At 39.7% G+C, this 26,225-nt stretch overlaps 1 protein-coding gene across 2 annotated transcripts in view; it reads right to left on the reverse strand.

Moving 5' to 3' along the window:
- The window catches only part of LOC130172442 (CUB and sushi domain-containing protein 3-like), a 216,283-nt gene that overhangs the window by 40,085 nt on the left and 149,973 nt on the right, over positions 1-26,225 (reverse strand). The window contains exons 44-56 of one of the 2 annotated variants that reach the window (XM_056381188.1): positions 24,091-24,236; positions 23,462-23,542; positions 22,328-22,441; positions 15,963-16,151; positions 15,339-15,485; positions 13,924-14,112; positions 11,368-11,553; positions 10,408-10,602; positions 8,544-8,717; positions 6,387-6,560; positions 5,377-5,550; positions 2,376-2,561; positions 802-975 (exon numbers count right to left, since the gene is read on the reverse strand). In XM_056381188.1, coding sequence (XP_056237163.1) covers positions 802-975; positions 2,376-2,561; positions 5,377-5,550; positions 6,387-6,560; positions 8,544-8,717; positions 10,408-10,602; positions 11,368-11,553; positions 13,924-14,112; positions 15,339-15,485; positions 15,963-16,151; positions 22,328-22,441; positions 23,462-23,542; positions 24,091-24,236 — 2,129 coding nt within the window. Of the gene's footprint in view, positions 1-801; positions 976-2,375; positions 2,562-5,376; positions 5,551-6,386; positions 6,561-8,543; positions 8,718-10,407; positions 10,603-11,367; positions 11,554-13,923; positions 14,113-15,326; positions 15,486-15,962; positions 16,152-22,327; positions 22,442-23,461; positions 23,543-24,090; positions 24,237-26,225 lie in introns of both variants that reach the window. The other variant, XM_056381187.1, reaches the window with a different exon arrangement.

Genomic DNA, 26,225 nt, shown 5'->3' on the forward strand with positions numbered 1-26,225 from the left:
ATATCTCATTAATGCCAGGACTCCCAGGTACTACACCACTGTGGTGTTGTATTCATATTGTGGCTGTGTTTTGAGTATTCTGCTGACAATTTCGGTCTTACCTCCGGTGTTATTCAGCCATGTAGACAGCTTTCGTTTAGTATGCCTAGGTTTTGAGATATTTTTTTTTTGTATTTCTGGAATGCTAATACAATGAAGTTTTGTTTGTTTTGCATACAGTACTGAGAAATGTAAACATCATCAACTTGTCTCTCCAGAAACTGTGTCCTTTATAATCTACAGACATTGCTGTGAACCGTTTGCATTGGACCTACTTGCTAGCAAACAAATAGTCCTCAAACTGTTGGCAGTGTCTCAGTGTGACACTGAATGTTTGGAGATTGTTTCTGGGAAAAAAAAAAAAAGATGTAGCTTGGGGATTTCTTTTTTTGTGGGTGGTGGCAGTAATCACAGAGATATCACACAGATACCTGACAACCTGAGCAAATAAAACAAACTGTGTGTGTTGCTAGATACCACTGCAGGTAAAAGAGATGTTTTGTTTATGTTTTCTGTGTTTTGTGATTTAGGTGACCAAACCTTGAAACACAACTCATTCTATTCATTTAGAGAGCATCTCCAAGGACGCACGGGCTGAGTTCAAATGAAAGGATGCTCCACAAATCAAACAGCTACTCGTCCCTAATATGATACTGACATGACTGTTGTGAGGGAGGGTGAAAGAGAGAGACTTATGTTTCATAGTGTGAAAGTGTGCGGGCATGCTTGTGTATGCATGACTAAATGTATGTATTTGTGTACCTGAGCAGTGGGGCAGTGGACCACTCCAGTGACCATTTAGTTGACAGGTGAGTGATGAGTCTCCTATGAGCTGGCGGTCTCCAGAGCAGGAGTAGCGCACCGTGGAGCCAAAGGTAAACTTCTCTCCGCTCATCACTCCGTGGGGAGGTGCTCCTGGGCGGCCGCAGTCCACCTCTGCATGACAGAGAGTGAGGAGAGGAAATAAGATTATCAGTGGATGAATGAATAGATGGATGGATGGATTAGTGTTGCATGCCTCAACACACTTGATAAAATCACATCTCACACTGCTATTGGTGCTGCTGGGACAGCACATTGTTTTCTATTGTTAGATAAATGGCTTTATGGAAGAAAAATATTTTTATTATTTATCATATCAGTACAACATTCAGTGAATACTAAAGGTATATAGAGTGTATCAGTGTGAGTTTGCAAAAAATGAGAGAAGCCCTTTTAAAATCAGCAACCAGTCCAGTATCATGCTGATCTACACTGCTGTCAACTTTGACTGAACCTATGTGTTGCAGAGAAGCTTGTGTTGAAAGACAGAGCAAGCTGAGTATATTAACATGCCTTATTTAAACAGATATCAGGTTGCTTCCTCAGAACCGCATCATTGTCACAATCTGTTCTCATGAAAAGACGATTAGATGTTACATTGTATATAAACTTAAATTAAATGCTAATTGTTTTCGGGACTCAAATATAATTTGGTACATTACTCTGTCTCTGCTATTTTATTATTCTTTTGACCTTTATGTATGTTTGTGGGAACTGTCATTTAATCAGCTCATATTGCAAAATAAGTTTCTGTGATTTTACAAAGCCAATTTCGTCAAGTGTCAGCGATACCGGGAGCCGTGAATAAACATTCAAGACAGACACTCCTGTGTATCTCTTTAATTACTGTTCCATTTTGATAAAATAAATGATGTGCGTCATCTCTCTACCATGAAATGAAGCGCTTTCGGAGCCTGTGTGCAAAGTGTAGAGGTTTACTTTAGATGATTTCTCTGGAAATAGGTCATTACTGTTGGCAGCCTCATACAAAAGCAGAGTGTACAATGAGCCAGGTGTTCGAGAGCAACATTACAACCTCACATAACCCCTACAGTTCATGGATGGTTGTTGTTATAATTTGAGCACTTAGTTCAGAGGGAACATTAGCTATAGCCTGAACAACTGGTCCTATGACAGTTTCCCCCATTTCTCAATTAGGCAGTGTGCAACCATAAGCCATAACCATAAGCCACTGGGGCACCGAACATTACACAGATGCTCCCAGTCACGGCATTCAGCAACTTGTACCATAAAAACTCTAGAAGCAAATGGGAATGCAAACAACGTTGTGGACACTCAATCAAGAGTGAAACTTTCTCCTAATTTGCCTTTCATTTTAAGTGTATTAATTCATTAAAATCTGTGGAGAACACACCAGTTACAAAGAAAGTGGATAAACTAATGCACTGAACAGTGGACAGGCATAGACAATTAAACAGCATGAATTGTAAGGAGACTAGTTATCAATTTTCAGTTGATTTATGGTCAATGTAACAAGAAGGAAGCCCCTGTACCGATGCATTCTGGCAGAGGTTTGTCCCAGTGGCCAACTGGCTGGCATGTGAGCACCGATGAGCCGAACAGGTAATATCCAGGGTTGCAGTCGTAGAAGACCACACTGCCGAATGTGAAGTTACCGTGCTCAATCTTACTCTCCCGGATAGAGTTGACGGGGATACCTGGATCTGTACAATTTACCACTGTATGAAAAAGAAAAGAAAAACACAGTTATGTCATCATGACTTATTCAGTTAGTTTAATCATAATGGGAAAATGCAGACAGCAGAGTACTGACAGTAGTCCTATTAATTTTTATTGCTGCAAGGATATTTCAAGCAAGACAGATGTTTTCAATGTAATTTTAGGCAAATTACTGTTGGGATACCATAGTTGAATGTTGAAAAGAGGCCTTTTACCCTTTCATAGTATTCCTGTTGCACTGAGTGCAGTCTTATGTCTATCTATGGATTCAGTATTGTATTTATAGTATATGCTCCTTATGATAAGGGTGCTGTGATATTGTAATAATGGGTAACAGAACTGTTCCTGGCAACTTTTCAAATTAAATCTGTTTATTGTGGTTTTTTGTGGTAATGTAAATGAATTATTGATGTACATAACAGGATAGTAAATTTTACTCAAAGTCAAAGTGAATATTCAAATTCTTGGCAGGATTTCCAAATCCATCTCTGAGAAGATTTTTATAGTCTACATCATGCCAATGAATAGCAGGCAATGAACTACAGCATATATTGATTCTTATATAGACTATGATATTATACATATAGTATTGTATAGTTACTACGTTGTAAAGTATTTGTCATAATACTTACATCATTTATGTGTGATGGGTTTTCTATAATTGCCTTTGCCTACATTAAGTCAACTGTAGTCATGTAAACTGTATGTACCAAGTGAACAGTATCTGGGCAAGTTGTATTTTTTCAAAAACAATTTGACTTCAACATGGCACGGAGTAAATAACAAGACACCACTTAACAATCATGTGGCAATCTGCCTCATTAAACTCCACCAGTATCATTTCTGGGTATCTGACTTCTCTTTCCTGGAAGCTGTACGGTCTTTTCTTTTGGTTGAAGCGTCATTTGCATAAATGCAATCTGTCAACATGTTCACTTGTGAGTTAATAATAGAAGTGCTGATATGACCTGATCAGTGGCTTCTTCTGTTTGTTCTACAAACAGTGAGACAAGTGAGTCCAGGCTATATTTAACCACTGTCAATAATAATAGCACATTGGGCTCCTCCTACTGAAAACAAAAGGCACATCTATTGTCACAAATTCCCAAGCATCCATTTCAGAAGCAGCTGAATGCTTCAAAACCAGACTGCTGACAAGGTGCTTCAGACAGCTGAAAGTAGGTGAGGGTGACGTTAAGTTCAGAGCAACATCAAATTAAATCAATAATGTAAATGTGCAACAAAGCTGGCTTAATGTGAGAAAATGTTAGTTGGAACAAACAGACATATTTTGACGTGAGTCATGACAGTTTAATATGATTTTACTCTTTTGATCTTTTACCAGGTCTGTCTCTACGGTGCTATTCACAGTAATGAAATTGTGTCTTTACATCTGACTGCCAACAAAACTCATGTCAAGAGGAGAGATATTTTTAAATAGGCAAAGTCTGGCAAATCTAGCTTTGGCCGACTAAATCCAGTTGGCAGACCAATTAAAGCCACACTCAAATAAATTTTTTTTTTCATTTAATGTTTTAATGATCCCTTCCTGATATGTTGCCATGATTTATAGGATTTTTAAATGAGTTAAGACCATAAAGTACTTACCTTTATTTACCACATCTCTCACACTGCATCAACTATCTATCTCAAAGGCAAATATGAAAAATAACTTTTTTCCAAGCGTCATTAAAACTGAAAACTTCAATCATAGTCTACAATACATTTGGGCTTTATAGTTTGTGTCCTTTCTATTTTGGGGACAATATTGCAACGTGTGGAAAATATTTCCAAAATTATTGTCAAAACTGCCAAAATTATTTGGGGAAAACAAGTAAACATTTCTCTGGTGTGGTCACACCAGTCTGGGTTGCTGCTGATTGTAAACACACCACTAATGAGCCTAACCTGGGCAAAATAAAAATTGGATACAACTAACACACAGGCACCATCTGACACACCCATTAAGATATCTTCCACTGAATGTACTCTGAGCTTTCTTGCCTTCAAAGTAATCACTCCCTGCAGCAGGCTTCTTGGTAAAAAAATTGGCAGTAGAATTGTGGAAACAATTCCCCATTCACTCATCGCTCTCCATACATTCTGCTGCGAGCTCATTATTGCTGTTTTCCCACATTCATTCTGAGGCCAGGGCTCCAGATGTTGTTACTTAATGCTGCAACTCAGTAGAAGAAGTAGAACAGATAGTGACTTTTCTCATTCAAATCAATAGATGTGTGAGAACCACATCTATCAGTTCTGCTTCTGTGTCTGCATGATGGCGGTCAATGGCTGCTGATTTCTGAATGATCATGATAAATCTGGTGGCTGCTGAATTTTTGCAGGCATCTTAACGTCAGATTCCTGAACCATCACAAAGCACTTGCAAAAGCTATTTCATTCTGTTCCAACACTTTGGCTGGGTTTTACTTCTGCTTGCTGGCAGCTGCCGCTCCCACTGATGGCTAGCCTGATTCACAGAAGCAGAATTAGATAGAATTGGCTTCTGTTGAAGTGTTGAATGAAAACACCTTCAGCTGTATCGATGCACTAAGAGGTACCCTCCTCAGAAATAGATCAGATGCAGGTGGTTAATGAAATGCGTATGAATATGATGCACTTGCTGGTGCCAAGTTCTCGGATCAACTCCTGCTTGTGACTCCTGTTTGCCTTAACTCCTGAGGCGATGTCTGTGCCTTGGCTAAACATGCTGGCAGAGACAAGCAGCTTTTTAGTTTAACTGTCAAGATACATGTGCAGCCTTCTGATACTTGAAGTCAGTCAAGCCGCAGGAGCTCTGTGGCTGGACCTTACCTCTGCATGTCGGTGGCTGCTGGCTCCACTGGCGGTTGGCCTGGCACTGAGCTGTGGAGGGTCCTTCAAGGGTGTAGCCTTTGTTGCAGGAAAAGCGCACAACGTCATTATAGTTGAAGCCGTCACCTGTGGTGCGGCCATAGATGGGGCTACCGGGGTGGCCACATGTGACAGCTGCAGTCGATGTGCATCATTCAGGGACGTGAGTAAAAGGAGGAGGTAGGGTGGAGGATGGAAGATGAGAGGAGACATGATACAAAGAAAAGGTAAAGGGGAGGGGGGAGAGAAAAATACAGAATGTGTGGAGAGAGAGAATATGGGAGAGACAATTCAATAAAAATGATCAATAGGTGACGTACAGTGACACCTATCATAGGAATATAATTATCATATAATTAACCTCAGAAGACAACGGGCGAATTACAAATCAAGCCATGATCTCAATTGGGAAAGGCTAAGCAGCACATTTCAGTCCATCAATAGGTGAATAGGAGATTGAGAATCACATTATGGGGATATGCATCGACTATTGACCTCACCTTCTCCGATTAAAGGAGCAGGAAGCTTTGGGAATTGCAAGAAGCTTTTTAATGCCGATTTAAATGTTTAAATTATTTAGAAATGCTAAATAGAAATAGTTCAATCAAATCATTATGTTTTTATCTAGCCTTCTTTAGTTAATTTATCTAATTAAAATCCAGGAGTGGAAAGTAAAAATATCCCCATTAGCTCTTTTGCATTTGAACAGTAGTGTCTGCAGAAAAAAAAACAAGTGGCTCGTCTTTGTCACAGAAATGCAGGAAAACACCTTGTCCATCTTAATTTTGACCTACTCTGTGACCTAAAAATTCTCTCAGGCCTGCAAAAAACAAACCAGCACAATCATTCATATTATTCCCCCTTCCCACCCATTCTCTTCCTTTCCTTGACACATTAAGACACTTGCGCACTCCAACTCCAACCCTTGTTGCAGTCAATCAGTCAGCAAGAAATTGTGTTAAAGTACTTACAGATACAAACTGGGAGCTGTCCAGACCAGTTGTGGTCCTGCTGACAGATCCGTACTGAGGAGCCAATGAGCCTGAATCCAGGGTTGCACTGGTAAACTACTGTGTCCCTGTAACCGAAGTTTTCCCCGATCACCTGCCCATTCACGATCTGCTCTGGCACACCACAGTGACCGGCTGTAGGATGATGGGGAAAAAAAAACAATAATAATATTGAATTCAATTATTGTGTATGGCATTTATAACACTTTGCTGTCAGAATAACATTCAGTTGTAGCCAATGCGGAGGTCCAATTTTTGCACTAGATGCAATGCACTTTTAACCTGATGTGCCAGATGGTTTGTTACACAGACCCATCTGGGGAGTCTTTGTTGGAACCTGTTTGGAGAAGGGCAGGCACTTTCAAAAAAATACTTTACAGGTGATTGGATGAACCATCTGTCTGTCACGGGCTAAGTTTAACCAATCGGGTTCTGCATCCTTTACATTTTCTTTCCACTACCAGTGGAGCCAGTTGGTAAATCAAATCAAAGTCTTTCCAGGACCAGAGAACAGCGAAAATATCTTTTCCATTGAGAAAAGCCTTCAGTGCTGTTCTCTACTCTTTTTTTCAGTGAAGAAATACTTTCTAGTTCTGATACAACTGATGCTAAAGCAGTAAAGGATGGCAAGATGGATTCTTGGAAGGTTGGTGGAAGGTAAATGCTATTGGCATTATAAAAATTATCTCAGTCAATCATTCAATGGTGCAATACTTATACTAGTTTAACTTTCTAGAATTTGAGAATAATAGTCCGCTGTAGCACCCACTGAACTAATGGATGATAGTTCCAGGGTAGAAACACAATTTTGTTTGTGTTATCACGTTTGAATAACTTTGCATTTTGACAACTGTATTATAAAAATGAAATGAGATGATTTAAAAGGTCCTGGAATTATAATGCAGCCAAACAAAATTAGTTGGTGTATTCATGAAACATATTGGATTTGGAAAGCATTTTTCAGCTCATTATCTCTGAATTATTATTTCTAAATTTACACTGGCTTCAGCGTCACTTGTGGTGATAACTCAGCTTTTCTCATCTACAGTAGACAGAGAGATGCATGTGAAACTCCTCAAAATCTGTGCAATACACTCATGCACGTAATCGTATTACTTTCAGCAACAATAAATCCCTTTCAGAGAGGAGGAATCTTGCTGAGATTTCCACTGCCACTTAAAACCTGGGAAATTGCCACTGACTGTGAGTCTGATTTCCCTAATTTACTCCTGTGCCCAGAAACTCAGCCGAGCATTTTATTATCACGCTCCAGTTGAGAGGAGCCAGATTCTATGAAGATAGCCCTGAAGTAGGCGACTATCCTGAGAGGTCTCTGGCTATGTTAACACAGTCATATCACTAAACAAGAGAGAGGTGCCCTTCTTTTAATGAACTGAACCAATCTTGAGCTGAGCTTGGAGTGCTGGTGCCACAGGGTTGATAAACGGACTAATACATCTGCCAGGGAAACCGTCACATTCTGCTGCTGCGTGGGTTTGAATGCAGCTCAAGTAATTACGTATGTCTCATTTTCTACCACAGTACAGAGCTGTGACGAGCTGTGGTAAGCTAAGCTGTTGCATATTTTCTTGTTTATATATCTTAACAACAGCTCAAATTGTGCTGGTACAGCTTGGCAAATGTCTTTTAGTTTCAGGCCAGCTGTGCCTCTATAGCTGCTCTCTAAAATTTAGCATTTTAGAAACAGCAAATCACACTTACTTGGAGGTTTTACTGTACAGCTCCCAGCTCCAATCCACTTAAAGTAGTTGCCAAAAGTGTTTGCACATTTGTACAACAACTTTTACCCTTGATGATCTCTACAAGGTCTGAAACAGTCTGATGTGAGCAAGTGGCGGTGATAAGTACCTGCATGCATGATGTAGCTCAATGAACCAAACAACAAAAAAACTCTTTCTGAATGTTTAACGTCATTGCAATACACACTTGGCAACAAAACTTATTATAGCCACCCCCTGCTTCCCCATCTGGCTCTATTCTGGGCATGTTGACCCAACAAAAAAGGTCATGCTCCGTCTAAACAGATCCCCAGCAGTGTCTGACCCAGGTCAAATCTGTCCTTTATAAAGTTAAAGAGAACATCTAGACTCTGCTTACCCAGGCACTGAGTCTCCATCCCACTCCAAAGGCCGGACAGGAGACACTCTCTTACAGTAGATCCAGTTATAACATAGCCAAGGTTACAGCTGAAAATGGCTGATGCTCCAAAGGTAGTTTGGGTCCCAATTTTCTTCCCATTAGGAGGAGTGGGCAGATCACCACAGGAAATGACTGCAATAAGATGAAGAGGATAGTAAAAAAAAAAACAAAACAAAGGAAATGGAGAGTCAGGGAATGAAAGAACAAGACACCAGGAGAGTGAGAGAGAACAAGAGAGAAAGAGGAGTCGGATGTTGGCTTACATCTTCAGAGTCGATGGGAGAGCACAGTCATTTACACCCATCTTACCGACCTTAATGCGATAAAAGAGTGACCTGTGCTATCTCATGGGGAGGATAATGATGGTGTTTGCCTTTGTCCCAACATCTTTCATCATACTGACTGGCATCTCCTTTTGCCATTACACAGGTTATTCAGCTCTTTTGCTTCTCAAAAAGTAGTTTCCATGGCAGCATAGAACACCTTTTATTTTCCATCCGCACAATAAACAATATCTAACCTCAGCTGAGTAGGGAATATGTGAAGAGTACAAAAGTGAATCACTGAGTTGCTGATTAAGTGAGCTGTGAATAAGGTATTCATTCTTCAAGTCTTGTAATGTTACAGTCTATGAATCTACTGCACCTGAGGTGAGATGGGACATGGATTTTTCAATTTGGCTGGATAACAACGTTCCTTTCCATTCTATCTTTTCTATGAAACTAATCAAACACACCTACAGTATGTTTGTGAGATGGGAATACGTGCTATGTGTGTCTATCCACTGATGTTATTTTCATGATAGTGCAATGATTAAATATTATCTTGGAACATTACATTTATCATATTTCAGTGGGGAACTGTGAGGGCCTCCTAGGCCTTCAGAGAAGGCCAAATATATCAGCATTTTAAATCTTATATCTAATCTCTTTTATTTAATAATTATTTTTTCCTAATTATAATTTTAGACTAATTTTCTATCTAGTTTGATGATACAAGTTTATTCTTTGGGATAAACCCCTTGAGATGCATCGCCTCAGTTTCAAGGGGGTCCTAACATACAATACTAATAAACATGAAAACACAATAAAACAGAACAATAACTGACAATTCAACAAACACACAACAGTTAAGACAATAAGCACACATATATCAAAAATCACAAAGTTTGCCTCAGAAATGACAGGGTTACTGTCCTAAAATCATGAAAATAAATTAATTTTTTTGTTGCCTAGCCAGATAAAAGGTTAGCTGGCACACTCACTGGTTAGGACTTCAAACCTGGTACAGAAGGCCTAAAGCCCCGATAGCAGAGTGGGGTTGAAGGCCTCACAGTTCACTATTGTTATATTTACATTACATTTCATTTTGGCTCAGTTGAGTTTTCAAGTGATCTGCATTTTAGTCTTCTTTTCTTATTTTGTAGGCCCACACCTACACTCCAAGAAGGACAGATCATAAAGACCTCATAATGTTAGACAAGGGTTCACTGTTTAGCTTCTATGATGACTGACAGTGTCCATATCGAGCCACTACTACCCTCTGCAAGTATGGAAACCAAGGTCTTATAGATAAGTTTTCATTCCAGACAAGGATGAGTGAAGTAGGCAAAGGACATGACACACGTGGCAGTAGTTTGATAATAATGGCACTTGTGGGTAATCATTTTCTCCTCGATGCATCAAGCTTTCACTAAATACTTCTGCCTGAGACATCTGAATCTGTACTCCTGGTGAATGCATTTTCTTCAGTTCACAAGAATTTCCACCACAATGACTGCGTGATCAACAAGTGACATGCTGCTGCAGCAGAAGTCACTTACTTCTACACCGAGGCCTCTCGCTCCTCCAGCTCCACACCCCATTGGCCAGGCACTGGATGTGGGCGGGCCCAACACGGTAGTATCCAGGGTTGCAGGTGAAGATTATTTTGGTACCATACTCATAGTGCGAACCATTGACTATCCTCCATTTCCCATGGTCCAGAGAGAAAGAGCTGAGACTGGGGCACATCATGACTGTGGCAAAAGGAAATAAAAAAAATTTAAAAAAAAAAGAGAGAAGAGGGGATTCAATGGGGAGTGGACATTGTTGTTTTTGGATTATTCAAATGGAATGACTTCTGTTTCAATTTCTTCTCTTATCCCTTATACACACAGTGCTAAGTCAAAACCTCTAAACATATGTAACAACCCAGCAGTCTAGAGGAAATACAAATAGGCCAGTTGCAAAGAAAAAAAAATCATTACAATAAACTAATAAAACTTTTTCTGCAGTTATACAAATGTTCTTCTACAACAAAGCTGTTTCTGAATTTGCACCAAATGAGTTTCAAAACAAACTCTGTTTCCATTTCTGCTGTGAGACACATATACAGTAGGGAATAAACATTGGTCTCAATTGTAAACAATGCTGTCAATCACTCATTATACTATACTCGTTATAACTTTCAAACTAGGAGTTGCACTGGCATGTTAAATACTCACCCCAGGCCCAGTTAAATTTCCTCTCAACTATTTTTTCCCTTTCATCTGTCCATCTTATCATCACTACCCAACAAGTTAGTGTAGACCACCACTCCTGTCTCTGTTTGGACTGCACCTTGCATTACAATACAAGCTTTTGTTATAACTGTTTGATACTCCACAACTTCTCCAGAGGATTTTTCAAACTCTCTAAATTCCAAAATCAGTCTCTTCTCCATAGCTCTTTCCAATCATCATCGCTCAACTTCTCCCTTCCCACAGTACAATAGTGCCCCCCCCCCAGAATCCTCAACTCACCGATGCATCGGGGTATCTTGTTGTGGTTGCTCCAGGTGCCGTCTGGCTGGCAGACTGTGGTCGTCAGCTCTTTGGAGGAGAGCCGGTAGCCGCTGTTGCAGAAGTAGGTCACCCGTGTGCCGACGGAGTAATCAGCAGCAAGCACACCTCCGTTCACTGGCGCACTGGGCACACCGCATGACACAGCTGCAGGTGGCAAGAGGACCATTGTCGACACACATGTTTAAGAACAATAGATGATACATTCTATAGAGATTTGAAGAGAGAAGCCTGGTTAACACAAGCATTGTAGGTAGGCACATATTCACATAGCAGTCACATGTATGTGTGCATGTGTTTTCACCAGTGTTGGGAGGGCAACCCCCCTTTGTGGTACACAAGCAATGTTGTGTGAGTTTTTCAATTTACACAAGCAGCTATTCGTTATGTTTTTTGTTTTTTTTCAAACGCTTACAATTTTAGTAGGTAAAAACCCACCAGGAAATAATCACTATGTTGACACTTAGCGGCCTTGTAGAGTTCCGACAACAGACGCTATTCATGATAGACACGTTGACGTGTCACAGCAGGAATTGCACAGGTAAAATGAACAACATTAATAAGGAATTCTTAGTTGAGCCACTTCCAGAGCCCTGGTGCTGTGCATGCTGGCTTACTGGTTCACTTGATGGAACTGAGCCATCATTAACAAAATGAGTTGAACCAGTGCTTTTCCTGCTACGACAAGTCAAAAAGTCTATTAGAGGGTCACTGCAGAAGTGCTATATGTCCAAAACAGTACGCCTACCTCAACAGCCAACATCAAGTCAGAAAACAAGGTTATTTACTCCAACCTAAAGCATTTAAAAACGATGCCGAAAGGCTTGTGTCACATTAACACTTAACCAGGCCATTTGCTTATACTGTATATATTAGAGACCACTGAATCCATAAAACTGCTCTCAATAGCTAGAAAAATTCATGCAAGTATTATATATAGGACTGGCCCCATGAGGAAAAATGTATGCAGCCACTTCAGAGTCGAGGGAATCTGACAGAGAGGTATGTTATTAAAGTTAAAGTCCTCCATAAATCTCATAAGGTCTTTCCTTATAAGATATTATAGCAATAGATATGGAAATAGCAATTAGAAGTCAAAGAAACTTACAGGATTTGTTAGATTGACATTTTATACTTTTTTCATTTGTGGGTAATTCTGAAAACTCAATACTGATTTACTTTTAGTGAAGACTAAGTCATTAAAGTGACTAGCACATCCAATAAGGCCACTAATTTCGACAGTAACTCTTCACCACATGCAGAAGCATGAAGTACTGACACACACAGAAAAACTCCCACGCAGCGCTGTGTCCTTACCCCTAAATCTGTGTTGCTGTGGCCTCAGAGCTTAAACCAGACAGAAATCTCAAGCAACTAGTTTTCAAGGTGTTTATCATCGGAGCCAAGTCAGAGCGAGTGAATAGTCGGGAAACCAACATCTGCAGGCCCACACTAAATTGGAACAGTTATGCAAACACACACGTCGTAAAATGGTGCAGCGATGGTAGCTGCACACTGAGAAACATCAAAGGTAGGAATCTGCCAGCATAGCCTGGAGCCATTACATTGCCCCTCACCACCCCATGAGAGAATCAATCAACATTCATTTGTGAGTACTGTTAAATCACAATCTATCAGATACTAATCTCAAGCACCAAAAACTTTTCTACAGTGCAGATGAAAAGTTTCGACTTAGAAAGACTGAATGCTTTAAAATCATTAAAGCTAAGGAGGTCAGTGGTCCTGAAACATTATTTTAGGTCATCGCTCTTTCTCTGAGATGCATGAGCAACAAGGAGAACCTAATATATTGTACATTCTCAACCTATCATACATTATGAATTGGAAAAAATGGAAGATTGAACACTGCTCTAGCAGATAGCAGATGGACAGCATCTGTACCTATATATTAGTTCATTTGCAGCAATGGTTGAGTTTATGTGCTTTGGAAAAACTGTGTGCAATTACCAAACTAACGGAATCAATCACAGGTGTGAAGTGTTTTTAAATCATTTTGAAGTACGTGACATACATATTTTGATATCACTGCATCATGATAAAATGCAATTGAGCACACCATCTGTTGCTGTTTGCTCCTGTGTGAGTATGTGTATCTCTGCTAGTGCATGCAATCATGCACACCCAAATGCACACAATTCACATGTGCACATCAAAGAACCCAATTAGTTGAGTGAGACCCAGCAACAGCAGACACTGCATGCTAATTGCAAGTTAGCCAAAGTAATTTGAAGAAGTGGAAATTGACAGAAAAAGGCCGGATTGATTTCTCTTTCCTTTCCACCTGATAGGATACTGCTCTCAATCAGGCTGGATTCAGTTCAGCTCCTAACAACACAGGAATGGGGCTTGGGCTGAGACACTGCTGCCCTAAGCGCCTGCCTGCCTGCCTGCCTGTCTGTCTGCAGAGTGTAGGGGTCCAGAGGCAGTGACCAGAAGAACAAGGAAAGAAGCTGGCTGAAGTTGGAAATAAAAGGCTGCCAGGGCCAGTGAGCTCACCTTGACACGCAGGAACTGGTGCGTCCCAGGCGTAGTAGCCATAGGTGGTCTTCTTGCACACAGCTGTGCCCTTTCCGATCAGCTTGTACCCCCTGTCGCAAGCCCAGCGCACCATGCTGTTGAGGTGACCCCCGGTCTGGCTCACTACAAAGCCATGTTGCGGGGAGTCTGGGGTACTGCAGTACATTGCTACAATAGATTGAGGAATAAAGGAACAGGGGAGAGGATGGGGCAAGAATGGTAAGGCAAAGGAGAGGAGAGAGAAATGGGAGAAAGGTGAGAATGAAGTCAAGGGAAAAGGATATTGAACAGTTAAGCAGAGACATTAAGCAGAGAAAAGGATGAGATGCATTAACAAAGCTCCTCTGGAAAAAGACTCAGGTGAACATTTTAAGTCACAGTAAGGCTCCTTTCTAAATGCAGAAAGATAATGAGGGAAAATGCCCGAGGAGTGTCACATCTCTTTTGCATATTCAGTTAACACATGTGATACCTGCAGTTATTTGTTCCATAGCCTTACTTTCCCTCATCTTACAGCCCATCGAACAACAAAAAAAAAAGATAAATGGGATTTCCAGAATATGAGCACCAAATAGCTGATGGGACAGAAAATCCAAAGGAGTGCTATGCGCTTCATAAATGCTGTCAAACATTCTTTAAAATCAGCATGACTGGGAGATAGCAGGGATTTATGACGAAAAGACAAGCACTGGAGTTTAAGTCAGTTCCTGTTCAAGTCAATCAAGTCAAGGAGGAGTCGTCTTTACAAAATTCATCATGCCGACTTGCTTTCACGGTAACACTCCCGTGTATTAAATATAATGGAAAGACACAACATGAAATATAAATGTCTTTTGTGCTTTTTTCATTATTATTGATGCATTTCAAATGGAAGAAGATTCCCTGTGCTACTCTTGCTTAGCACCACTTGCTTTATTAAAGAGCCAATTAAGAATTTAAAACCTTTTGAAATTAAGGAGTGCAAAACAGCATGCAAGCCTTCCAGTGACTTTCTTCCTGCCTCATGGTTTTTGCGTATGAAAACATCTCCTATTGTGAGCCATTATCATTTCTGTGGAACTTCAAAATATTGTTGTAAATTAACTGATATTAAAAACTCAATAAATAATACCCCGAAACAATAACGGCACACTGTGATAAAAATCATGGGGTCATGTTGTGTACACAGAAATATGCAGTAGCTGCAGCAGAGAGGGTTCAATGAATATTTGCCCTTATGCAGTGTTATCACTTATTCAATAAAAGTGTCTTTATACAGTGCCTAAATTATAACTGCCCGAATTGTAAACCCATGACTTTTAACACTTTGCTGCAGTTTAAAGACAAAATATATTCAAATAGTACTAATAAAAAGAGAATATGATTATAAGCTGGATACATACTTTGATACTCACCCACATATCTGATGTGGAAGCCACGTCGGTTGGTGCCGTGGTCAGAGGACCAGCGCAACAGGAGCTGGTGGCCTGTGGTGGTCAGGCTGAAGGGTGTTTCAATGTCACCACTGAGTGATGCTAAGCTCTGGCTGTAGATGTTGGGACCTGAACGAACACGAACACGAACACGAACACACACACGAACACACACACGAACACACACACGAACACACACACACACGAACACACACACACACACACACACACACACACACACACACACAGTTTCTCAGATCAACATCAAAAACAAGCATTAATCTAGACAGAATAGACATGCATCTTCAATGTTTTCAGAATAAACAACGTTAATTAAAGATATGTCTGAAAGAAGACCAGACCAAATATGAGTAATATTTCTAAATGGCAACTAATCATGGCATCAACCATACATTACAATTTATTTTACTGAACACATCATTGAAACCAAAAATCTAAGATACAGCATTCAGAACATGGAAGGATACACAAGATAACCCATCAGTGATTCCACTTTAATTAAATTTGCTTTATTTGTATTTTATTGTATTTGCTCACTAATTGTTTATGATAGAACTCAAACACCAAAGTCCCAGCAAAACCCACCATCAAATATTTCCAAGATGTCGAACTCCTTTTCTGTCTGGAAGAGTTCAAAGTGCAGAGTGATGTTGTAACCCTTCTCCACGTTAATCAACCAAGAACACATCTGGAGATTAGGGTAGTTTTCAGGGTAGCCTGGACTCAAGATCACTCCAGTTGAGTCAAAGCGCACCTCATGGGCTGGACATTGTACTGGGAGAAAGGTAAGAAAAAGAATAAGGGCGAGGCCACGTTAGCGGAAAACAAAGTTACGGAGGAGGAATGACAGGAAGGAAGGAGAGAGGAAGGAGGAAAGAGGCGAAAGAGGGGGGTGAAAGCCCAGCAGAGGCAAAAAAGCAAGATGAGGTGAGGGAAAAGAAGACAGGATTGCTCAGTGACAGTAAAAATTACATTGAAAAAATTTCAGCCTGAATGATACTGCACCTGAGGGCTGAGATGGTGAGTCTGCTGTTGTCACCAGGCTCCCCTGATATCAATCTCTCAAATAATAATACTCAGTAGGTGAGACAGCTAACTTTGTATGGAAAAATGGTGTATGAGTGTGTGTGTGTGAGTGTGAGTGTGTGTGTGTGTGTGTGTGTGTGTGTGTGTGTGTGTGTGTGTGTGTGTGTGTGTGGGTATGTGTGTGTGTGTGTGTGTGTGTGTGTGAGAGAGTTCATGTGTATCAGCTCAGAGCACTCCCTTAATTTCCTGTAGGTTGGCATGTCTGAAATAATGACAGTGCTGTTTCTTTCTTCTCCTTTTCTACTGGTAACACAAGTTTCTCTTCAGGGACACAAGTGAAGAAACATGACGCATATGAAAGGTTAATGCCAACAACTGTTCCAGATAAAAAGGTCACTAGAAACACTCGGACATATATCAAGAAAAGAAGCTGTGGGGAAAGAACTGTAACAGAAAGCAGTGTGAATATTCCCGCTGGCAAGTCACCGCAAAAGTTTTGACTGGCTGAACTTGAACAGCCTTTGGCTCAAAGACAACAGGCAGATATGATCTCCAGAATGTCAAAGTCAATGATTTCCTAAATGACAATGCATTTACCACACAGTCCACCAACAGCTCTGTGTGGGCACAGAGGTCAAGAACATTTCAACATCTCAGCAACAACTAAAATTTATATGTAAATAATAAAACAAAAAGCATGGCAGGATTTGCACACAGGAGAATCAATGTTTATGGAAACACTGTACTGTGTTCATTAGGGAGGCAACAAATCTCAACTTGATCTATTCAGAAAATAAATTAACATAACAATTTAATTTTCTGACAGTTTTTCAGTAACATAATCAATATTTTTCTTTGCATACTTGTATAAATGTTTTCCTGACCGGATGCTTTTTGCTTTTCTCAAAGCAGTAATAGATTTTTATTTATTTCCAATCACTGTATATTCTTGATTTATTATGTTCTCAATAATGAAAATAGAAAATTTTGACCTGCTCCCAACTGTACATATGTAAATGCAAGACCAAAGTTGAAGAGCAATGTGTGCACGGAATGTCTTTGAATTTCTTCAAGAATTTTCACTTTTGAGTTCATGGAAACTAATTATATCAAAATTGCATATTTGTATGTTTTACAGGCCACAAAGACACAAACATAAAATGCACCGCAGTGGATGGTAGTAGGTCAGGTCAGTAGTTGGTTGGTCATTTCAAGCCAGTTACACTTTAAATTTTGAGTTTTTTAAACAGTTAGTTATTCAAGACCTTTGCTTTCTAAAGCCCACACTTTCAAAAAGAGAAAAAGAGCATGTTTCTACACAGTTAAGAGACTTCATTTTGTATTTGAGATGAAAAACAAGAAAACATGGTTTGTTGCACTTGGCTTTAGCAGGAGAGTTGTGACTTTCACTGGCAATATGATGGAGTTCAGAATGGGGTCTTCAGTTGGCGCAGTTGCAGCAGTTCACACGATTGCTTCCTCAGTTCTGTCATCAGCAGGAGCCTTTGCTTTTACTGATGCCAGTGGGAATATTTGTCATACAGCCTGTACAAAGTCACCTTAAACAATGTGTTAAATTTGTAAGTAATTGCTATCAACAACTGCTGATTTCAATTCTAAATCTCTTTACTACAGATTATTATACTGGAGTTACCAACCCAAAAACCCTTTATGCACTGCACAGATTCCCATTCCCTGCAGCATGTCACCATACTATACGGCTTTAAGATTTTATGTATATATTATATAATTGGCAAGATCTAATGCACTGCAAATAGAGCCATCTACTTGGTAAGAGTTTGTTATTGAAATCATGAAGCCCCAAGTACTTGTTTAATAAGCTAACGTTGCCAGGCAACAAACACAAGTCTCTCTAGTAAGCACAGTTATGGTTTAAACTGCTTTGCCTCAAACTTTAGGTGCAGGGATTAAAAAAATGAATTAGGAGAGGCTTAAAACTGTTTCAGACACCTCAATACTGCTACTTTTTAGGATGAGTTTTTAGAGAACCATGATAAGGATAGGAAGCTACCCTGAGAGCAGACCTAGGCTTACAATGTGTTATATGATTATTTGCCTACACTACAAATCTACACCTCTGCACCTTAGTGTAACACAAATGCAAAGTACAGATACTACTACCATACTGGCTCAAATCATTTAATATTGTGAAAAATATAGCCCAAATTAAAGGCAGCTAAATCCAGTAAATCAATAAAAATAATAAAAAATAATCACATTTTAAATACAATTGTTTAAAAAAGCTGGTAAACATGACACAATATAGTTTACTGGTATTTTTGTAATTTCATCTTGTGGATAGAAGACCCATCTGATCTCAAGGGAATCAGCATTACTTGGTATACTGACCAGCCATCCTCATCCAGTTACAGCAAAGTAAGTGATGAAATTACTGATATCAAGCACCGGGTTTTAACGTATAGGTTATTTGCTAAAATGGCATACATTCCAACATGATTGGTTTAAAAAGAAATGGCAGTGGCAAATGTTAAATCTTGCAAACACTGCAAGATGGGACTTGGTTATTCCTCGTGCAAACAACCGATTGTTTATTATTTTTTTAACTCAGCACACTGGAGTGTATGTAATGAGAATATCACAACAACGATACATATTGCTGACTACAGAGAAATAGATCCAGCGAAGATGAAGTTAGAGCAAAAATTGCTTTTCAGGAGATTTTCTCAAAGACTCAATGGTTATGTGAAGACAAGGAGCTATTCGACGACATTTAATGGGTTAGACTCAACCTCAGTGCGGCAGATGGTTTACCAAGCACTCAACATACAGCACTCAGCTCAATTGTGGCTCTATCCTTGATCCAAGCTTCCGCATAACCTTCGTCAAAAGGCTTTCATAAGGAGTGAGCCTGGGGAAATATCTTAACAACCAGGGTTATTTAGGGGTGAAATTGCATAGCCATGCAAGGGCATTTCAGTGTTATCTTATAAGCCTAAAATGACAATTAACAGAAGGGTTGACAGCAAACAAAAGCGGAATAGGGAACACAGGAGAATTCTTTTTCCTGCCCTATCGGCTAGCTGCCAACAGGAAATGGCCCCTTTACAAGCTTACTCTAGCAACCTCTTGCATGTGAATAGCGGGTCAACTCAAATTAAGTTCAACTCTACGTGTCCCAAGGAGAGCAATTAGTTTCTTGCTACAGGTGGCACAAGGACATAACATATCCAGCAAAAGAAAATGTAAATTTTTTTTCTTGACTACAATAATGATTTAAAAATGTAGTCCTAACTATGCCAATTTAACGCTCTAGGCAGGTTTTAAGGAGCAGTTTGATCAAGGTATATATGATGACTAATCACCTGACTCATTTCAGTATGGGGATGTTCTGTATTTTTTCTGAGTCCTTGCTCATATGGAAGTGCAACATCTTTATTGGACTCTTATGCTTGTTTTTTATATAGCCTAAATTTAGCATGACCTGACTAAGAAGACCCATCGCAGTGTAAAACACAATTTACTATGATGTATGAGAGCCTGTGCTGTCAAACATTAAAATGTGCGTTTTCTCTGCTGCTTAACATGGTTTCTTGCCGGGAGCGGATGGTGGTGGTCTCTTGCTAAGAGCTTCAGCCATCGTTGCATTTACAAGACAAGAGATTTAAATACACTCTTTGAGCAGTGCTACTTCCTCAGGGCAGATTGGACGCTACTGTGACTCTCTATTGGAAAATGACGAGATGGTTCTGTCGGACTCGGGCTAGCTGGTTAGCATGCTTAATTCAAAGAGAAAAAAAAGAAGTGATAGAAATTGAAGCAAAACAAGATTGAAAGTTAAGAAGGTTAACATTTGGCGTTGCTTTCCACCCCTGGAGACAGCTCCTTGGCAAGTAAAGGAATGAAGCCTGATACTGAACTTGCAACATTTGTCGTAGAATTGTAAGTTAACAACTGTTACTGCTAATGTTGGCTATGCAGCAATAACAAAATTTACAAATAGGTCCTTTAAAACATCTCAAATGCTAGTATATGACTGATTGCCTTGCACAATGAAATCAACTGAAAAACAATGTTAGGGTCTACCAGAACAGTCCCAACATACTTTAGCCATCTGGCTTTGGCAGGTTAATGTAGTCACATTGAAGCCAGTGAAATTATTTCAGTACAGTATGTGAGTTTTAGGTGATAGGAGTTATTTGATCTTAGCAGAGCTCTGTGTAGTCAGAAACACATGAGAAGGTGAGCTGGCAAGATCAACAAAAAGAAAAAGCTTCAAATATCCTCCACTACTCTCAGGTGACTCACTGCCCTCGATAGGCACAGAAACACGATTCCAAACTACTCCTATTGTTGCTGATCTGCTAATTTGGTCACGTTCAAACAAACAATAGAACTGAGCATTGAAAAGCATTTTACTACAATTCGATTGATATGTTATAAATGATGGTATATCTGCATGCCAGACCATCATGACGGAGTATGCAATGAAACTTTTCTCTCCTTTGTTTTCTATCTCTCTTTAGTATGCAATGTCTAACAAGCTAATAAAATTCTGTAGGACGTCATATCCCTTTTGTTTTTATACATTTTTAATTTTGAAAAATGTTAGGTAGGCCCAATGCAGCAAAAGTAAAAGGTAGGCCTTGTTTTTCAGGACTCCCACACACACACCTACCTCAATGCGCATTTTATCATATTGCCATGCTTTTGGTCTCTTTGACCTTTGTGCATACACTAATAGAAGTATTCACTGGCAGTCCTGCATGTAAAGTACAAGAATATGAGTAGCCTCTAGATATTGGATCAGAGATGAGGTCACTCGACTTAAGCATTGCCATTACTATGTGTTGCTTTACTTATGACACTCTCCATATATAAAATGAAATTGGCCAACTTCTTACTTGTAAGAGCAAAACAATGTCAGCTGCAAAATTGCTCCAGGGTGAGAACCAAGATATCAAGTCAGACATCAAATAATAACAGCCAGGGATGAGACAATAGGTTCCAAATCGCTAATCCTATTCTAAGGTGCTTTATGAATGCAGGGGTTTGCTGAGTATCTATCATGCCTTGATCACCAGTCCTATGTGATTACTCATAGTTTCTGGAAATAAAAAGACAGAAATGCTTATCATCTCAAGACTTGTAGAGAAAGGACTTTAGGGCACTTCAAAAGATGGCTATCTATAGGGAAAAGAAGGATTCAGAGCGCTCTGTTGTCTTCAGAAAAGATGTGTTGGCACGACAGGCTGGATGATGGCATTTGTTTTTTGGTCTAAAATCTTTGATCCAGACAACAGAGACACTTCTTTTCCTTTGCTTCTTGTTCGAAAATCCATCTTCTGAAAGAACATGGATAGGATGACTTTTTATATCAATCAAACCCATGGGGCCATTTGAGCAGGATTAGAGGGTAAAATTTAAGCTCCCATCTCTTACTATGTAAAAAAAAAAAAAAAAGAAGCTCTGATCGCCCACCTTCTACCTTTTTACACTGCTACAGAAAAAAAACAACTTGTATATGAAACCTGCTGATCTGTAATTTGTTTCACACTCAGCCTTCAAAGTCAAGTGTTGGTTTGTAAGGGAGCAGAGGTCTGTGATCTTGGGTCAGTAGCATTCTAACTCTGAGCCTTGATGAATTAGAATGGAGATGCTGCTTGCCACCAGGAACCTGCTAGAGGGGGCCCTGCTGGCAGTCTGTTAAATGATGCATCAACAGTAGGTGCTGCTGATTGCAACCAACCTTAGCAAAGTAAACACAAATTTAGGCACACATAACCGAACATGAATGCATAAAACACATAAATGTGGGTGGATGTGCAAATGCAAACATTTGAATTCACACTGTGAGGAATACTTACACAAGTAAACACAAGAACATTTAAAAAGCCACACAAAAACAACACAGACTCATACACTCACACACTGAATAAACCAACCTTGACAGATTGGTGGGGGTCCATCCATCTGTAGCCTCTCTCCAAGACGACAGGTCAGAATCTCACTGCCCACCAAGGTGAAGCCTGGCAGGCACGAGTACCGAATAATATCCCCTGTGAGGTCATTTACACCCCCAATCATGCAGACACACACACGCAAAAATGCACACGCATGAGCCGGGAGTGGACATGAAAAACATATCCATCCATTCATCCGCCCACGCAATCACTCTCACACACACACACACACACACACACACACACACACACACACACACACACACACACACACACACACACACACACACATCCCCATAGAGCTATGTTAGTAAAAGCTTCCTCAGTACAAGCACTTGAAACAGTAATCAACAACACATTTTCTAATGAAGATTGACATCCTCTAGCTGGAGTACTGAAGGCACTTCACTAGATTACAGAGCTGCAACCTTGCACACAAACACACATGCACATACACGTGCACACACACAGACACACACATTTGAAATCAAACTAACACTCAATTTCAAAGACACAAAGTAAGGCAGCCACTAGCCACGAGTTCCACTTCATTTTGCTAATCACTTCTGAACACTGAAAATACTAACAGCATATACGGAGAGTTAATTAGCCCTGCCCTCAAACTAATATTTCATTGCAAGAAGCATGAATACATGGAAAACACTCAAGAGGCAGGGAAGAAATACAAGGAAAAGCAAAACGCATTAAAAAAAAAAGAAGAGAAAGATAGAAACAAAGTCACGTTGCAAATGAAATGAGGAAGTAAAAGTAGTAAAACAAAAAAAAAGAAAACCCACATATCTGCCCAGTATCTGTATCATAGAAAAATGTATATGTTCAAATGAAAATGTACTACAAAGCTATTTCAAAATGTGAAATGGACAGATGAATTAAGAAATTCACGAAAAAGGTAAGACATAGACATAGAAACAATGCTTTCAACAAACGAGTAATAAACTAACTAATTAATTAATGACCACAAGCATTTGATATGTCTACTCCTATTTTTTCTCTCCATCCATGGCTGTCCAAGCAAATTACCTTATGTCTGGTGCAAATTTATTTTATTATATATTGTCGCTGGCCAGTAAACAAGCAAAATAAAATAAGACAAACCTATTTCAAACTCGTCATCATCAGTTAGGATAGTGGCATTGGCGACAGGAGAGGGTGGCTGACATGTTCTCAGTTGGTAAGCTGTGGGGGAGAGGACAAATGCTGAAATCTGCAACAGAGCACTGAAGTAAGAGATAGAAAGTTTGTGTGTGTGTGTGTGTGTGTGTTTTCTATTCAACTGCAACACTTTCTTTACTCTCTCATCATACTGAAACTTGATTAGATCATAAATTGCCACCTATCACTGTTCATGATCATCAAAAACCAATCACTAATTTAGCTGAGATGGAGGACATTTTATTATTAATCAACTTCTTTTCGAGGGGGCGTTTTAATAGTGCAGCTGAAAAATAGGCATAAGAAGGCATTCATCATTTATCATTACACAGAACTGGAAGCAATACCGTGTAGCAAAATGAGAAAGGCCACATAATGACTCATAAAAAAAAGGGAAAATTAAAGGCCTTCCGATGTAGAAGCATGAGGACAATCTCTTTCTGTTCTTTTTGTGATCTTAATTACTATAGCAGGGTTCCTGCAATGTGGAGAACTGAACATCAAATGAATAAGGGTCATTACAGCAGTGTGGAACAAGGTCTTTACTTAGATGGTATCAAAGGGGAGGTTACCATAATAATGCAGCACAAAGAAGCCGCTGGTGCTGAAGTCGCTGTGAAACTTGATGAGGATCTGATTGGCGGTGGTGGACACGCCCTCCTGTACAGAGTTGCCGCTGAACTGACCGATTTGAGGTGAGGCCTGGTCAGGTCCATCCCTTATTCACACATAAAGAGAAGCAGAGAGAGTACGAGATGTGAGGGAGGAGGAAGAAAGAGAGATTGAAAGAGTAAAGGGAGGAGGATGACAGAGAGTAAGAGAGAGAGAGAGAGAGAGCAAATGATTTATGAATAAACACCAGTAATAACTTGCTGGGATCAAAGAGCAGGTCTAGTTATCCCCAAGTAGTCTAGTGAACCTAACAGTCATTCTGACGATCTGAGAAAAAGTTTCACATTAATCAGCAGTGTCAAAGTGGAAGCTGAGTATATGTTAATTTACAAGGCAGTGTAGTGCTGAAACTTTTGCCCCCTCCAGCTATGTTATATACGGTGGTAAGAAAAAGTGAACCCTTTGGAATTATCTGCATTTATGTATAAATTTGTTATGAAATGTGGTCAGATCTTGATCTAAGTTTTAGTTTGTGTTTTCGAACAAACACCACATATTTAACTGATAACACACAGATCATTTTTGTCCATATGGAATACATCATTCTAACATTCACAGTGTAGGTTGGGTAAAAGCATGTGAACCCCTCGGGTAATGAACAAAAGCTAACTTGAATCAGGAGTAAATCTGGAGTCCAGACAATGAAACAACATTCGAGGAGTGGGTTAGAGCTACTTTGACTTATAAAAAATATTTTCCTATTCACAAGAAGCATCTGCTGATGTGAACCATGCCTCGCAAAAGAGATCTCAGAAGACTTAGGATCAAGAATTGTTGATTTGCATAAAGCTGAAAGGGTTGCAAAGTCATTTGAAAGCCTTCAGATATCGATTAGTCCACAGTCAGATAAACTGTCTATAAATGGAGATGAGATAGTTCTGTGGCTTTTCTCCCTATAGAAGTGGGTGTCCAGCTAAGATGAAAGGCACAACACAGAATGATCAACGTGATAAATATGAAGCCCGGAGTAACAGCTGAAGGCTTAAAAGAATCATTGGAGCTAGTTAACATCCCTGTTCATGAGTCTACCATAAACAAGTCATTGTGCATGGCTGTATGGAGCATGGCATGACCATGGCAGGACACCACAGAGGAAGCTGCTGCTCCCCGAAAAAACTACTGGGAAAATGTTTGTGGACTGATAAAGCTAAGGTTGAATTGTTTGGGAGGAACATGCAGCACTATACTGTATATGGTGTAAAAACTGAAAACCAACACGAAAATTTCATCCAAAAGGTGGAGTAAGGTGGAGCAAGCATCATGATTTGGGGCTTTACTACGTCTGGGCTTGGAGAGCATCAAAGGGAAAATTAATTCCCAAGTTTATCAAGGCATCATACAGTATGATGTCAGGGTGGCTGTCCACCTGCTGAAGCTCAGTAGAAGTTGGGTGAGGCAGCAGGATAATGATCATAAACATCAAATCAAATCTACTACGGAATGACATCAAACAAAGAAAATCAACCTGTTGGTGTGGCTCAGTCAGAGCCCAGACCTTCACCCAATGAAACAAGACACTCACACTAGACATCCTAAGAATATGTGTGAGCTGAAGCAGTTCTGTAGGAAGAGTGGTGCAAAATTCCTGCTAAATCAAAGGGTTCACTTACAGTGCGAATGGTTAATGGTTTAATGGGACACAAAATAATATAATAGTTTAAAAAAACAGAAATTTAAAATTAAAACTAATTCCAAAAGGTTATGGTGGAATATATACATTCTGCAACAATGTACACAATCCACAAGAGCTTTTGTGATCTCGTTTTTCTTCAGCCATTTAAATTTAGTTAGGACTGTTAACATTCTGTACATGCATACACAATGAGGGTGTATGGTTATCACTAAGCTTCAGCCCCCATGACCCTGCAAGGATGAAAGCATTTGTTACTTACAGAAAATGTATGGACGCTTATCACAAAATTCTTACACACTTAACTGAATACCATGAAGTATGAGGAAGTGTAGCCCTGGGAATCAAAATTTAATTGAATTATAATGACCTTTTTGATTTTCACCCTTAATGGAGAGCAGGGAG

This window comes from Seriola aureovittata, chromosome 7 (assembly GCF_021018895.1).
Source record: "Seriola aureovittata isolate HTS-2021-v1 ecotype China chromosome 7, ASM2101889v1, whole genome shotgun sequence".
Classification (NCBI taxonomy): domain Eukaryota; kingdom Metazoa; phylum Chordata; class Actinopteri; order Carangiformes; family Carangidae; genus Seriola; species Seriola aureovittata.